Source organism: Harpia harpyja, chromosome 4, assembly GCF_026419915.1.
Source record: "Harpia harpyja isolate bHarHar1 chromosome 4, bHarHar1 primary haplotype, whole genome shotgun sequence".
In the NCBI taxonomy this organism is placed as follows: Eukaryota; Metazoa; Chordata; class Aves; order Accipitriformes; family Accipitridae; genus Harpia; species Harpia harpyja.
The window spans coordinates 45,086,630-45,103,001 of NC_068943.1; the positions used below are offsets into that span (position 1 = coordinate 45,086,630).

The window sequence follows — 16,372 nt, forward strand, 5'->3', positions numbered from 1 at the left end:
AAATGTCATTTCTTAGAGGAATCTCATGAACTGCAAGTACAGTGAAGGACAAGCATTAACTTTTCATGGAGGTCTTCAGTTCCCTTTGCAGAACAGTCACTGCTGTTTGACATGTAACAAATTTTACCAACTTTCCACAAGTATGAGGTAGCTTTACATGTAAGACGTGTATACAAAGGGAAAGCAAGAGACAGAAGTTTGTTTCTTGCATTCTTCCACTTGCTTTTTGTGGCCCCGCTCTGTTTTGAGCTGTGTTTGTGTCCACTGTACTCTGTGTTCATAAGAGGTCTGTGACTGTTGCTGAACCTGCAGCTGATTCAACAGACACGTGTGTTCTTGTACCATCAGCTTTTGGACATGCCTTGTTCAGTCAGTGGAACTGAGCAAAGCCTCCAGGGGTGATTCCTGATATCCAAATGTCAGAAGGTACCAGTCCTCCAGTGTGCAACGGGTCACGGGAGAGGGAGTGATCAGAGAGGGACAGGCGTGAACTGGGAAAGATTGCTGCAGAGTTGAAATGAGCGTGGCATTTTTAAAATGAAAGCAAGCTAATGTGTAAGTGCAAACGTAAATCAGACTAGGTGGACTTAGTACCGGAAAGGAAATTTAGCATAAAAGGCCTTAACTTTTTTCACATGTACATTGCCAACTCTGCAGGGCCTCTAACCATTTTATGTCAAAGGGCCTAACAAAGCTTCCAAATCTGTCTTTCCAGGTGTGCAGGAAATGAATAGAATAGAATAGAACAGAATAGAATAGAATAGTTCAGTTGGAAGGGACCTACAACAATCGTCTCGTCCAACTGCCTGACCACTTCAGGGCTAAAAGTTAAAGCACGTTGTTAAGGGCATTGTCCAAATGCCTCTCAAACACTTGACAAGCTCGGGGTATCAACCACCTCTCTAGGAAGCCTGTTCCAGTGTTTGACCACCCTCTCAGTAAAGAAATCCTTCCTCATGTCCAGTCTGAACCTCCCCTGACACAGCTTTGAGCCATTCCCACATGTCCTCTCACTGGATCCCAAGGGAGAAGAGCTCAGCACCTCCCTCTCCACATCCCCTCCTCAGGAAGCTGTAGAGAGCAACGAGATCAACCCTCAGCCTCCTTTTCTCCAAACTAGATGAGCCTGAAGTGCGCAGCCGCTCCTCACAGGACATGCCTTCCAGCCCTTTCACCAGCTTTGTTGCTCTCCTCTGTACACACTCAAGCACCTTCACGTTCTTCTTAAATTGTGGGGCCCGGAACTGCACACCGTACTCAAGGTGAGTTTTGCGTGATGTTGATCGGCGTTTGGGGAGGCTGATGTACTAAGAAAAGGCATCTTTCCGATCTGGAATAACTTAGTCCGCTGGAAATGCTGCTCACTGCCAGGGAGAGGGTATTTCTGTCGGGAAACTACTACTACGCAGACCACCCAGAGAGTCTCTGACCCAGGTGCGGCAGCCCAAGCTCTGCGCCCCGAGCACCCTCGGGGCCACGGAGACCCTGATTCAGGGCTGGAGGGATGCCTGGGGGCAGACTCCTCGTTTCTCCACGTCCCGCTAACGAGGAGCTGCAGGTGGCCTCGCCTCCCCTCCCCTCCCCTCGCAGTGCGCGCAGGTGCGAGGGGCGACGGAGCTGAGGGCACGAGGGGGAGCTTTCCCCCGGCCGCAGCGCAGAGGCGGCGCGCAGCCGAGGCGGGCAATCCCCACAACAACGCGGAGGGCCCTGCAGCAGCGCGGAGGGCGGGTGCGGGGAGGGGGCACGCGGCGGCTGGAGCACCAGCGGGCGCCACGCCGACCCGCCGCGGGGGCCGCCGGGGAGGGGAGGCCAGGCCAGGCCGGGCGGCTGCCCCGCCGCGGTGGCTGCGGTTGCCATGGCGAGGCTCCGCCCCCGCTGACGCGCGCTGTGACGCGCGGTTGGTGGAGGAGGGCGGAGGGGGCGGGGCGGCGCGGCTCCAGAGCGCCGCGGGCAGAGTCGAGCCGCCGCCGCTCGCGCTGGAGCTGCCACTGATCGATCGATCGATCGACCGACCGCCGCCGCCGCCGCCCCCCGCGCCCAGCATGGTAATGGCCGAGCCCCGGCGGCCCCCCCCCGCTGCTGCCCCGCGGGCTCGGGCCCGTCCGCGTCGGCTTCTACGACATCGAGGGCACGCTGGGCAAAGGCAACTTCGCCGTGGTCAAGCTGGCGCGGCACCGCATCACGCGCAGCGAGGTGAGGCGAGGCGAGACGCGGCGAGGCGGTGGGGGCCGCCGTCGCCCCTTGCCCCGGCCTAGCCCGGCCGCGCCGCCGGGCCCCTCCCGCGGCCCCTGGGCCTCTCCCGGCCGGGCGTGGGGCGGCAGGGCTCGGGTGCCCGCAGGCGCGGCAGCTCTCGGCGTTTGGAGGAGGGCGGGGGCCGTCGTGAGGCGCTGCTGCGGGCTTTGGGGGGAGCTGGCCGTCGGGGCTCGGCTGGCTCAGCGGGGCGTGGAGGGGCGGCCGACGTTGGGGCTACGGGGCTCCGCTCCAGGCTGTGGGGTGGGGGGCGGGCAGCTGGCCTCGGGGCTGTGGGGCTCCGCTGAGGGTTTATTGGGGGGGGCGGCCTGGGTGGCTCGGCGGGGGCGTGCAGCAGCGCCCTTGCAGGCTGCTTGCGCCTTTTGTCCCTGCTAGCACGGGAGGGAGGCGGGGGGATGTTTTATTGACTTGAGGTGTTGGGCTGCGGGCAGGCCTTGGAGCAGGAGCCCTGGCCGCCCTTCGTGTTTGGTTTCTTGCTTTCATCGTCCCGGCAAGGGCAGCGATAACGGCTCCTGGTGTGGCTGTAGCGGGGTGCCCCTGTGGCTCAGGCCCCAGACGGTGTGTTGCTATCGCAGTAAGGATGCTCGGGGCGGGAGGGGGCAGGGGGCGGGCAGGCAGCTGTCGGCTTAGTTCGTGAGGGTAGCCATCAGATAGGGGTAACTCTCTGTTAATAGGGAAGGTTCAAACCTTGCCTTGTGCCTGCTTTCGCGTCCTGAACGTTTTGCGGTTTCCTGACCTGGACAATACTTGCAGATGAGCAGTCCTTCTGTGTCGGTAATCTGTTTTAGCAAAGGAACTTTTGTGTGTGTGTCCTGAATTCTTCAATACATCATCCTGCCAGTTAACCAAATTCAACCATTTTTAGCCTCTTTGTTTAACCACCCACCACCACCGCGTATGTTACCAGGTGATTACTAGCCTGTAGATTGTTAGTATCTTCTGCTTTACCTAAAACAAAAACGGTTGTAAGCCTGTGTGGACAAAATGCAGTCATGTTCACTTTTTAAAAACAGGTATCTGATGAGACCAATGGCTTTGAAAGGTCAGCTTCCTCTTATATTTTCTTCTTGGGTAGTTTTGGTCGCTATACCTAGAGGTAAGCTTTTTGTAAGGTTCTGTTATGGTTGCTTTCATTGTTTACTGAAGAAGAGCTTACAGTGCTGCTCTGTACCAGACAAAAATAAATAAAATATTGTCCGAAGTACAAGGTAGAAAAACTGAAAAGACCTGCAATTATTCAGGTGCTGTGGTCTTGTGTGGTAAAAATCATTCCTTACAGGAATGAAAAGTGCCCTTAGCTTGGACTTAAAGAAAAACCTGCAATGCTAACCTTGTTCTGGCCGTGCAGTGATAGATGAGCTTTGCATCCCAAGTATTAAAAGAAATTTCTCTTATTGTCTTATTTCTCAAATGTCATAATAAACTGTTAATTATTTTAAAATCCTTCCTGGCTATTACTGAAGAGCCAAGCAAAGATCTTGCAATGTTAGTGTTCTGTTCCTAAGTTTGATGCCATATGCCAACCTTCTAAACACTTCACTTGAAGACAGTAAGTTGTTTACTTTTTAGTTCTCATTTCTTTGGCAGACTTTGTGATGGGGATGAAAACTTTAATCTTTATTTGTAATTTTAGAAAGTATGTTTGTTTAGTATTGTTTAAAATAACAAGGTTACAGGAAACTTAGAGCTTAACAGCTCCCCAGATCTGGTATGATTCTTCCATCTGTGTTCTAAGAAATTGCTGAACTCCAGTGCATTTTAATACAGTCTTGAATTTTTTTAATCAGCTTTCCTTTTCTGAGGAGCCTTGTGTCCAGTCTGAAGCCTTTTTCATCATCTGCATGATTTTTTACAGCAGACTTGTCTGTGGTGGTGATTTTTGTCAAGGTCTCTTGATTTTTCAGTACACCTACGTTGACTTTCTGCAGTAAGAGATGCAAGAATGTTTATCTGGAACTTAATTGCTGAGTTAGTTGCTGGAAGTATTTATGTGGCCTTTGAGGAAGGGGAACCCTATTAAGATTACTCCTAGTGATGTCAGGGGAAATTAATTCTAGCTAAATACTACTTTGAATAAGCACTTCAAGTTTGGACCATCTCACTTGATTTAGTGTTAGTTCACTATGCACGTAAAGTGGAAGTCCTGCTTATTAATGTTTATAGATGGAAGGCTGTTCATATTTTAAGCTTGCTCTAAACCGTTGCTGACGTTTCTTGAGTTGCTAATTCCTTACATTCATCTGTGCCTTTAAACTTAGTGTGGAAGGATATTCAGCTTATTAGGTTCTGGAAAGGCTGTACCTGTGTACCATAAGGTCTGTACTGTGGGAAGATCTGTGCTGTGTTGCTGTTGAGACTTCCTCAGAAAGCTTTTTTAAAAAGGACTATTTCCTTGTCTGAGTTTCTCCTGAATCTCCATATTTGAACCCTTTAAATTTAGAACCTGTTTGTTGTTGGGCTTTTTCAGCATTGGTACTTTGAAATTGTATTTTATCTGGTTTTGACCTATAAAAGTATTTGGCTGGTTTTTTATATAACTCTGACTAGCCAATAACTGTCAAATTAAAAAAAAGATGGGATCTTATTACCTTGAAAGGTCAGCACTTGTGGATTATATACAGAATCAATCCTTTTTATGGAAAACCTACATGTCAGAATATAAAATTGTAACTTGAACTGAAAATAGTAAATATAGTTGCCATAAATTCTTAGCAAAGTGTAGGTGAGAATAAAATGAAACCAGGCATGAAGTAGATGATACACATAGGACAGGGTAGTAGATGGTGTATGCAAATGAACTCAGAAATCATAACTTGAATCCTATATTAATGCAACACTAAAAATGCATTACTAAATAGTCAGACAGAAAGAAGTGTGAAAGTTAAGAAAAATGGGGGGATTGATATGTCTTTGTAGTAGTGGAGGTAGTGCATGACCCTCTTTAATGATAGTCCATACAGGGTGCCCCAGAGGGGGCTACATGGTTGAATGTGACCTTTGCTTTGCTGCTTGTGTGTTTGTTGCCGTTTAAGTTAATGACACATGCTTTCCTGCCATGCTAATTTATCCTGTTGCCGAGAAATCCTGTGATCTCAGGGTAACTTTTGTTAATGAGGCATGCACAAATAAGCAAAATTTCTCTTCAGAAGGAGAAGAGGAGACTAAGAAAAGAGAACAAAAGTAATTGGAAGCATAAAGTTCAAGAAGATGAATATTTGCTTCTAGTGAAATATGCTGATGTGTGAAATAATGAACAATAGTGAAAAGCTCTTGGAACAGATGAAGGTACTACTTGGAAAAAAGCAATGCACTTTAAGGATGAAGGAAAGTCTTTGTGAATAGGCTATGTGTGAAAGTCTTGTTCCCCACCCACCCTCAAAATTCTGTAACTAATACCCCCTAATGATTAGTCATCTACAGAAGAATACTAGCCATTGCTCCTCAGAAGAAAAGGAAACCCTTACAACTAGTATGTCCTTACGGTTCCCAGTTATGCTTTTAGCTGTCTGATATGTTACAGGTGGTTTGCACTTTTCTCTGAAAATTACCACCTCCCGATACAAGATGTGATACTAGTTTAGTTGCGAGTGCCTGATCGAGTGTGCTTAGGTATGTGTAAAAGTGAACGATATGAGTGGAGACAGCAACTCCCTGTACTATATAGCACACAGTTTGAGTTAGTGGAGTAATTCAGTGAGAAACTGATGCTGTTGCCAAAAAAAAGGAAGACTCAGGTTGCTGATTTAACTGCTTGCAGCTGTGGGCTCTCTAGATCTGTTGCAAGGGGGTGAGAAGGAACATGTATCTGGAGGCAGAGAGTGGGAGCTCGTAGGCAGATCAGGTTGAACATAATATGCTTCACCCTAAGGGAGGTTAATGCCTTTATAAATCTGTGATATCCAAATGCTTTGCTGTTGGAAATTGGAGTTGCTCCAGGTTGTAGGAAGTTGTGTTTGTTAATTTTAATGCAGTTTATCTACTTTTAGGATGTATTGGGTTAACAACTCAAATCTGAATTTCTGTAACCCACATGAAACCTTAAAGCTTGCGCTGACATGGACAAACCTCTTTTTGTATGTTAACTTGTTAGGCCATGGTGGGGGGGGGATTGTTTGGTTTTTTTGGTTGGTTGTTTTTGTTGGGGTTTGGTTTTGGGTTTTTTTTTTCAAGACTAGTTGGAGAATTAAATGAATAATATAAAAAGTGAAAATTGAAAGCTGGAGTAGCTGAAGGATAGAAGAACTTTCATCTTTTTTGACAAGCATTTCACCTTCACTGCTTGACAGTTTCAATTCCCGGATGTCAGATGAGGATTGAGCAAACTCCAGTTCTCTAGGCCTTTAGTAAAAGAGGGAAAGAAATGTGTGCTATTCCTAATATTTTTAAATGAAAAGAAATCATGAAAGTTGCAAAGATATTTTGGAATACAAGTCTTTAAGCAGAAAACTGGTGACAGGAAGACAAGGGAAGGAACAGGATTCCCTGTTTTTTGTCATTTGAAGTATTTATTAATACTAATATTGATGTTTGGTTGGGATTTTTTGGTTTGTTGCCTTTTATTTTCCTTAGGAGAAGTGACAACTATTTAAAAAAAAAAAAAAAAAGCCAAAACTAGAGTCACAAAACTTGTGTAATTGTCCTTAGTTTGGCATGTGCCAAATTAGAGTTAGTTTGCTTGTGCTATGGCAATGATTGACCATACTAGAGAAATGAGAATTCATTTCTGTGTGCAGTCAGTCCCTCTGTCTTATCTTCAAAAGATTAAAGTGATGTTCCAACATATCTGCAAGATGCTAGTAGTTGTTAGCAAGCTGTATATTCAGGAACAAAACACACTTTTCGGATAGGAAACTGTTCCCTATCTTGAAGCATCTTCTCCACCTTTAAGAATTACTTCCCTTTTTCCTGTCATCATGACACAGCTGAGATACGGACAAAAGTGAGCTGTTGCTATTGAATGCACTGTTCCTTCTCACATAGTTTTGAAGAAGTTCCTGGATTTTAAGTATTTCCAAGTGTGTTTTCTCTAAATCTTTGATGGCCCTGGCAAGATGCATGAAAACTGAAGATTCAGAATAGACCAAGATATCTAATCTGCATTTGACTGTAGAAGCAGTGGTGCCAGCTGCTACTATGCTCCTTCTCCTACAGAAGCCTGCCACTATGTGCACGTATATAATATACATGTTGAGAGTCATGCAGGGATTGCAAATAGCAAAAGTTTTTCCTTCAAGTAGGCACATACTCTTACTCTCCCTGTTCAAAACCAACTGCTTAATAGTACCAAATAACTCCACATTGTAAGACAAAATACGGTTTGATATAATGTAGTGGGTTTTTTAAACTAAAAACCTATTTAAACTGGAAATATAGCTTGTTCTTCATTGGTTTGCATCTTTCTTGCATCTCAAATAAGATACTCTTGATTAGGAGAGAGCTGTGCTTAGAATTATTTCAGATATCTGAGAAACCAAACTAATGTGGTTACACAACACACTTATGAATATATTAGGGATAGCTGTCAACTGAATGAGCTAGCTAAGGAAGTCTTGTTTGTGTTTTTTTGAGCAGATTATGGATGTAGCAGCACAAAATACATCTCTTAACGTGATGACAGAGGTAGCAAGTAGGCTGCTGAGACAGTGGCTCATTCTGTAGTGCTCCATAGTGCACTCCAAAAGTGCAATTTGTTCTCCAACATTTGCAGAGTCACATATAACATAATTTTTCTAGCTCCATAGTTGCCTCCAGGAGGTCAGTATTAACTGACTTAATGAGCATTTTATGAATGCTGTCATTACTATCTGGTGATATCTTCATAAAAATGTTTTCCTGGAATTATTATTGCAAGTCCCTGATGCATTGTTGTATCTGAATGCCCAGCGTGTAAACAAAACAGATCTTTTCAGACTCAAAAGCTATAAGTGCAGAATACATGTTAATGTTATAATCTGGGGACTAAGTGGGTGATTGTATAGACAATACAGTGTTACTGTGTGCTTCTGTGGGGTGTTAACCTCTGTGACTTGTTCCAAATCTACGATCACTTTTTAGTTGTGGTATGGGGAGGTAAAGAAATCTTTCAAAACTATTGGAAGAGGATTTTTCTGGAGCCATTCTACTCCAAGAAATGTGTGACCTGAAGACTTGTTTTCTTGCTCCCATACTTTCAGAAGAAGGATTTGTTTTCGGTCTTTCAATGCTCTTTGGGAATTGTTGTATTTCTAAATGTGTGCAGCAAGGAAATGGGATAGGAAACTTCTGGAAAAGGAAGAAAGTAAGAAACATTGGAACATGAGGCACTGTTCTTGGCCAGAAAGTGTAGTGAAGGTTATATCAGGATTTGTAGCCGTGCCTCCCAAACTTATGAGACCCATTCTTTTTTTATTGTTTTTTTGAAATGCTTCTTTCCTCTAATGAAATCTTATTGGTTGTTGCTCAGGAAATAAGATCTGTTCAGGGATTTTAACCATGTAAAGATGAAAAATGTCTGCTGCACATTTTTATTTTATATAAAATTACTTGCTTTTTAGTAACTGAAGTCATTGTATAGTTGGATAGTCTTATTAACCTTGGAAAACATAAAACTATAGTAGGCACTGCTTATTAAGAAATTGAAGTGGAAATGGAAGATTTAATCTTTAAAACTGAAGAAGGACAAATGAGTTATCTAGGTTTTTCTAGGGAAATGGATACTTTTGTTATCTGGGAAAACAAAGTTAAAACCTGATTTTTTTTCTTTTTTTTTTTTTTGGAACTCTTTGTGGGTGATAGAAGCTAGGAACTGCAGTGTTGAGAATAATGCCTGGTATCTCTGGAGAAAGTTGACAGCATAGACACTTGTGGATAGGTTTGGAAGTGGCAACAGTCTGTATTTGAAATATTTGTACTTCCAGTAAAAGGAATACTCAAAATTTAAGAGCAAACTGTGGAAGTGCCAAGCTATACTGCAGAAAACACCAAGAGTCAGTGCACTTGTAAAGCTAGATTTTTCACTAGGATAAGGCGATGGGAATAAAGCTCCATTGGAAAAAGTAGCACTAGCAAGCCATACAGTTGCAGAATTCTCCCCCTCCCCACTAGGAGGGGGTGAGAAGTATAGAAGAAGGAAGTATAAATATTTGTGCTAATCAAACTGATGATAGAGTGATGGATAGACAAAGGTTCAGCATGAGCCCCAGAGCGCAGGCTGCTGTTGTGTTTTTTGGTTGGATTGTTTTTTTTCAAATTGTTCAAACCCCCCTTGATTTATTGCTTTGCTGCAATTTCACTTGTTTGGTGTTGGGCTTTTTTTCCTCTTCTATGCTATACCTAACCTCTTTTCTTTGAAGTCCTGTATAGCTTTGCTTTTATTAGCTTTCCTGTGCTGCACACATTTCCTATGTGCAAGAAGTTACTGTATTTTTTTTTTTTGCTTGCATTTGAAGAGAGCTTCATAAAACACCTACCTATGGAGAGAAAATGCACCGTAAAGTGAAATTAAATGAACCAGAGACAGGGAAGGAGGCAGTCTTAAAAGTTGCAAGTGGTGTAACTTTTCAGTTAAGCTTCTACACTGTGTTGCCTATGTGAAGAAAGAAGCTACTGTAAATACCTCAAGTTACTGAGAGGCTGATGCTGTCTGTGTAAATTGCTATTCTAATTAGATTGCCATTAAATTTTGAATAAAAAAAAAAATGCAGCAGGATTTTTTTGCATTGCTCTAGATTAATGAAGGAGGCATTTAGACTTTCCTGAACACATTTTCTGTCCAAGATTGGCGATACTTTGTTGCTTGACTGAAAGATGTATTACCATTTTGTGATAGGAATGCAAGATTGCTACAGTTTAATATCTTCATTGGTTTGTAAATTAAAAAGTGGGCTCTGTTCTTCCTAAATCTGGAGGTCACCCAAATAATGGGTAAAAACTGGGATAGATGTGGAGAATGTCTTGTGTCTCTGGTTGATTCCAGAGAGACAGTACAAAATAAATTAGAGTAAGGGGAGAAATATGATGCATGGGTTGTTTTTAATAAGTATTTTCTGAAGTATAAGAATTTGGTCTGGCTTTTGTGGCTTGGTTTGATTACTTTGACATTTTGTAACTTTCTAGTGAGGTGATTTCTTCTTAGACTAATAAATTGTGCCTGCAAAAAATAAACAATAACCAGAAGTCATTTTATTAGGTGTGATCTTAAATTAGGCCAGGAGACTTAAAGGTATGATTTTTGTGTGTTGCTTTTTCTTAAAGCTGCATGAATGATTGTTTGCATCCTCTGCTGCCACATGGCATATAATCAGACCAAATAAGGAAGCAGCTTGCTGTTCTGTCTTTGTAAGTGAAAGGGGACCTGCTGAGAGAATAAGCAATTGCTGTAGGGAATAGTCAAAGGGAGTGCAAATCTGGCAAGACCAAGTAGGAAGTATGCATTTGGATAGTCCAGCCCCACGCATGTTACTGTTCTTCTTTTGCCTGTCCTTTATTCCTTGCATGTGTGAAGCCAGGCCTTTGTTACCAAGTTTTGTACATACACCAAGTGTAAGACAGCAAATTAATACTGTAGTTGGAAGGAATGGGAATATGATGAGGGGGTAACAGATAGGAGCAGAAGCAGGTGATCCACATGTTTTATTTGCATAGGTTAGTGTCTTCGTAGTCAAAAGACAAACTTTCAAAGGGAGATCTGTAATCTTTTAGGACCTGCCATCCTGAGCATCACTGTTCCTGTATGCTTCTCAGTGTGCAATGTAGTGTAATGTGAAAGAGGGCAGAGTAGATGAGTTATGGAGAGTGCTGTAAGTACAAATAGCTATCAGAAGACAACAGGGGGAAGCATGTTCTGAAAAGATCAGGCATCAGGATCCCCTAAATTGCTGTATGTTATACTAGGATATAAGAAAGTTGGTGACAGCTGGGGAGGAGGGCAGTGTGGAGTGGTTGAATACCATTTTAGGTAGAACTTCTTCCAAAGTGTCCACTGTAATGTTTTGAAGAATAAAGGCTATGGAGTAATTCATGATTAATGGTGAAAATGTTGTGGGATGTGAACCTTTTTTCTTGTTTTCTGTCTAATGGCTGTATATATCGTTATTATAAATGTGTATTGGGTTTTGATAAATCTAGTTTCAGTGAGTTCTATGTTAATTGGACATTGTTTAAAAAAACCAAAAACCCTCACACCTGTCTTTTGAAAAAAGTTTCTTAATATTGTCTGTTTGCTTTGGAAAATAGTCTTGTTCTGCTTCAGCTAAAAGTGCATCCTGCATCTTAAAAACAAAACTAGCTTTTCACTGATTACAAGGCTAGATCAGTTTATTCACTCACAGCAGAATCTTATTTTCCTGTTGGTTGGGGAAGACAAGTGACTTTTGAAGAGGTTATCAAGCAAAAGCATACTGAAATGAAGTCAATAAATAGTTAATTCTGAATTCAGGTGGCTCCATAATCAGCCTTACTGGAGATAATGAGGTTTACCTCCTGTGGATTTTTGTCTCCTGTATAGCAGCTGTCTCCTATAGTTCAATAATTTGTGAAATGCAGTTATAATTGGAAGCATTTGTGTGACTTAACATTGTTTGCTACTGTTTCAGCATTAATAATGTGATAGGGTGAATAAACACCATTTATATATTCAGTACTCTTTAGTATTGTTATCCTTTGCATGGTTATAGCAGCTATGTTTTGATTTCTTCTCGGTTTAAATTTTTTTTAAATGCCTTCTGTTTTGAAATTTTTAGTCTCATAGGCATGTGTAGTTGTAGTTATCTGTAATTCACTTTGCAGGTACTGGCTAAAAACAAGGTCAATAGGACCAAGATCTGTTTTCTAAACTAACTGAGATCTGTTTGTGAGGTTTGACTGACAGACATATCTGTACAGAGTTTTTCCCCTGAATGGATGAACTGCAGATGTCCTTATGTAGCAGTGTATTAATTACAGTTAAAATAAGCATGTAACAGTTGGAACTACATGGATCCACCATGTTTTGATTATTTGTGTTGAGCCAATGGTTTTTCTTTTAAGATACCATTTTGCATTTGTGGGATTCAAATTGGCTACCTTGACTCCAGAAATGGACACCGCTAGGCTTTTTAAGAAGATTTTTGTCTTTACAACACTGGTCCATAAAGGGTCCTCAGTTGTTTCCATCTGCTACTGATATAAGAGTATTCTGTACCTGGGCTCATTGGAGGACTGGCCTCCATCACCTGTTCTGTGTCTTCCATTTCTTGTAAAACTCTTTCTGACATGCTGATGTAGGTGATAGTCCTGCGGCCACTTAGTGGGACTGTTGATATGTTTAATATTGTGCTGCTGTATTTTTAAGTGGGGGATGTGTATTTCTGAGCTAGAAGAAAGCCCCCAGTTACCTGGGGTTGCATTATTCCCTTTATAATGAGGAAAAAACTAATGAGGAAAATGTTGGGGAGTTTTAATGTCACTTTTGCTATTTGTCTGCAGGTGGCAATAAAAATCATTGATAAATCTCAGCTGGATGCTGTGAATCTGGAGAAGATCTACCGAGAAGTGCAGATAATGAAAATGCTTGATCACCCACACGTTATAAAGCTCTACCAGGTATGGTTAGTGGTGCCTTTTTTCCCTTCTCCCCCTCTTTTGCTCCTGTATGAAGAGTTTGTGCTATACCAGTGACTTCTGGCAGATCACCAGTCTGTGACAAACTTAGCTTCTCTGGAATTGATTTGCATTGGATAAGTGTTTAACTTTTTTGTAAGTACATCAGTTGTTGTCTTTTTCATTCTATGGTACCAGTTAGGCTGGCCATATTAGATACTCAAGTGTACCTGAAATCTGAAAATACACAGAAGGCTGTAAATTTTATGTTGGTGAAAGAGCTGAGTTGGAAATACCTCTTGATGAGACTTTGTTGTCTGTTACTAGACAAGGTACTATGTAAGCTAGAGCAGGGTAGGAATATTCAGCATAATGTGTCTATAGTGAGTACTAGCTGGGAGGATCTGTGTGGATATAGTGGTTTTCTTTAGTCGAGTCTTGGCTCAGAGTGCAGATTGAGCAGTACTTGCAGCCTTCTTGTATCCAAAGATAAGACATGAGGATACGTAAATCCGGATTCTGCAGACGTGCTTGTGATGTAAATACATGCATCCAGCAAGAGCTTCCAAAACACTTTATCTTGCAGTGCATTTACTAGGAGATGGATAACTAGTTCTTTGGATTTTTTTTTTTGTTGGAATCTTGCTTTTCACTTCTGTTGTGGATATGGACTGTTTGATATTTATCTTAAAGTGAATTATGTGTGTGGTGGAATTGAATGCATCCGTTTATAACATACAGGATGAATAATTATGGTACAACAATGTGTATTTACATAAGAGATAAACCTGTACTTGTGATAATGCAGACAATGAAAACTTCTGAAGGTTTTTAGTTGTGACTTTTTTTAGTGTGCATAGTTTGTATAGTAAAATATAGATTTGTTTTATATTGTTTCTCTTCTGTTTCATTTTCTGTTCCTGCTAGCATATGGTAAAATGTTTGAGGCTGCTGGCATTTCTGCTTCAGTTGGCTCTTGCTTTTAAGGCTTTCCTGAGAATATTCCCTTAGGGGTCTGTTTGTTCTGTTTCACAAATCACATGGTGCTTCTGAGGTACTCTTGCTTGTTTCAGATAAACCTAGCTCAACAAACAAATGAAGATTTGTGCATGCTAAAACCAAACTTTGAATTTAAGTTCATCTGATGATGTCTGTAAAGGCAATGTGAGCATAAGGACTTGGACCTATGGTGTTGGAGTTGTTCTGAATAAAGATGAAGATCCTGGTTTAGACTTGTTGAGCTTTAATTTCATCTTATGGGGAAGAGACTGGTACTTCCTCTTTAAAATACTGAGTAGAGGTGGACATTAGGGAGTTAAATTTCTAACTAGCTTGAGTAATATCTACCACAGTTCCTTCTGAATGAAAGACAAAACACAAAAATGGTAGAGGAGAGTCTTAGAGTAGTTAAGTTTGAAGATCAGCAAGATCACTTGAAGGGAAGGGTAATTATTATATAGTGCTTACCCCTTTACTATTAAGGGATTGGCTTTTTAGAAATGCATTTGGTAGATCAGTGAGTTTATTTTTAAAATAGCCTTCAATCAAATTGTCTCACTAGTTTGCTTGTATAACATGCCCATCATTGTACTGTGTCCACACTACAAGTTTCTGAATTGTCTCATGTCAAGGTACTGCTGAGGGTTGTCAAAGTTAGGTAATGAAGCTAACAGTCTTGGCTTGATTAAGAATGGTTCCATATATATGTAATCCACAGGCTGTTGCAGCTTCTTGTCTCCAAATGTTGGTTTAAAACAGTCTTTCCAAACTGTTTTGCCTTCCAGATACAGACATTTCAGTCATAATATGCTCAGCTGTTGTAGAATTCAGCAAGGGTACAGCAGAGACTGAAGAACTGCCATCTTGTTCTGTCTGCTGGCTTGTCAGTTTTTTAGTAATTCTGTTTTTATAACTGTGTATCTTTCAGGATTTGTCTTTTTTTTTTTTTTTAAGCATTCCTCTAAAAAGAGTTTATTTGTGAGCAGTCTTCTAGTACTTTCAAGCTTGTGCATAAAGAAAATGCAAAAATCAAATTCAAGAAGGTCTTGTCCACAGACAGCTCAGGCTGAACTATTTTACTGTGGTTGTTGAAATAGGCCCAAAATGTGTTGGGTGTTTGATATTGTTGGATTGTACTGACGGGAAGTCCTAAATGACTTTTTTATTTTGAAGTAGAGGACTTTTCACTTTCAGTGTATCTTTTGATTATGCTATTTGTACAATGCATTCCTGAGTAGCTATTTAAGCAATTGAGGAGTAGATCATTAGGAAGAAAGGTGTAAGATAAGTGACTGGGCTGCCTTTTCCCAAGTTATGTCATGGAAGTATGGAATTCTGAATTGCTGGGTGAAACCTTTCTGTTCAAGGCCATCAACAACTGTTCATGGAAAAGTTTTGAAGTATTCCCCTTACCTTCTTTTTTTCCTGTTTATCTCTCTCTGTTCCTTCTCGCCTCCCGCATTTTTGAATTGTGAATAGTCTGTTCTTGTAATAGGAAGGCTGGAAGTTACCAGAAGAGAAAGTAGATGCTTAAAGTTTGGGTTTTTCTTCCTTCCCCCCACCAGAGGATGTGATAGTTCTGTAGCTGTACTGTCCAATTGTACAATGGGATCCTGTGATGTGGTGCTTTTACCTGAATTTTGCCAGGTTTTAAGACTGCTCATCTGTGTTTTTTTCTTTTTTTTTTCTTTTTCTTTCTAAAACTAGAGAAAGGTTGGTAACAAAGGTCAGTATTATCCCCAGTCTTCTTTCCCAAGCACCAGCCATTAGCATGTTAGAAAAGTTGAGCAAGGGGATTACTTGAGGCTGATTCCTTAAAGGAAAGTCTTTAAACTAGCTGATGAGGATACTATCATTTTGTGTTAGTCACTTGTGGCTGAGAATCCTGTTCACCTCCTCCTCTGTACACTGGCTTTATGGAGTATTTAAAGCTTATCCTTGTGCTTAGCATGCAAATGCTTCCCTTGAAATTGTTGAGGTAACTTGAAAAAAACAAAGTGAAAGATTGTGATAACTGTATGTGCAAGGCAAAGACTTTCACATCTTTACCAGAGAAGAACAATGAAAATAACTATCCATTTGGGTGTTTGCTTTTTGCTCTTCCCACAAACAATCTCATGTGCGATTTCTCCATCAACAGGTGATGGAGACCAAAAGCATGTTGTACCTTGTGACAGAATTTGCCAAAAATGGAGAAATTTTCGGTAAGCAAGAGAATATTTTCATGTTCAACATTTTAATGTTAACTTCCAAAGTTTGTCAATTGTATTTATCTTGCCCAAGGATCCCTTTTACTGTAGTATGTCACTTTATTTTTCAAGAAGTGTGTGATAACTGTCAGTTCCTCATTTTAGAGCTAAGAACTTTAGGGAAAACTGTTACAGTGTACACTAGCATAAGAAAAAAGTTAAAAATTACTGATGTTCCTTTAGCAGAAGACATAGCTTATTAAACAGAACAGTGCAGGATAAACACTCAGCTGACAGAATTACCAGGTTTTCAGTATTGAGTTGAGATGAAAAATATATTTAAATATTCAACCTGATAATGACCAGTGGCCCAAACA

At 41.4% G+C, this 16,372-nt stretch overlaps 1 protein-coding gene across 1 annotated transcript in view; it reads left to right on the forward strand.

The window, feature by feature from the left end:
- Positions 1-2,042: 2,042 nt before the first annotated feature.
- SIK2 (salt inducible kinase 2) overlaps positions 2,043-16,372 on the forward strand; it is a 63,499-nt gene continuing 49,169 nt past the window's right edge. The window contains 4 exon segments of the mRNA XM_052786564.1: positions 2,043-2,066; positions 2,068-2,193; positions 12,694-12,810; positions 15,947-16,010. Of these exon segments, the coding sequence (XP_052642524.1) occupies positions 2,043-2,066; positions 2,068-2,193; positions 12,694-12,810; positions 15,947-16,010 (331 nt within the window).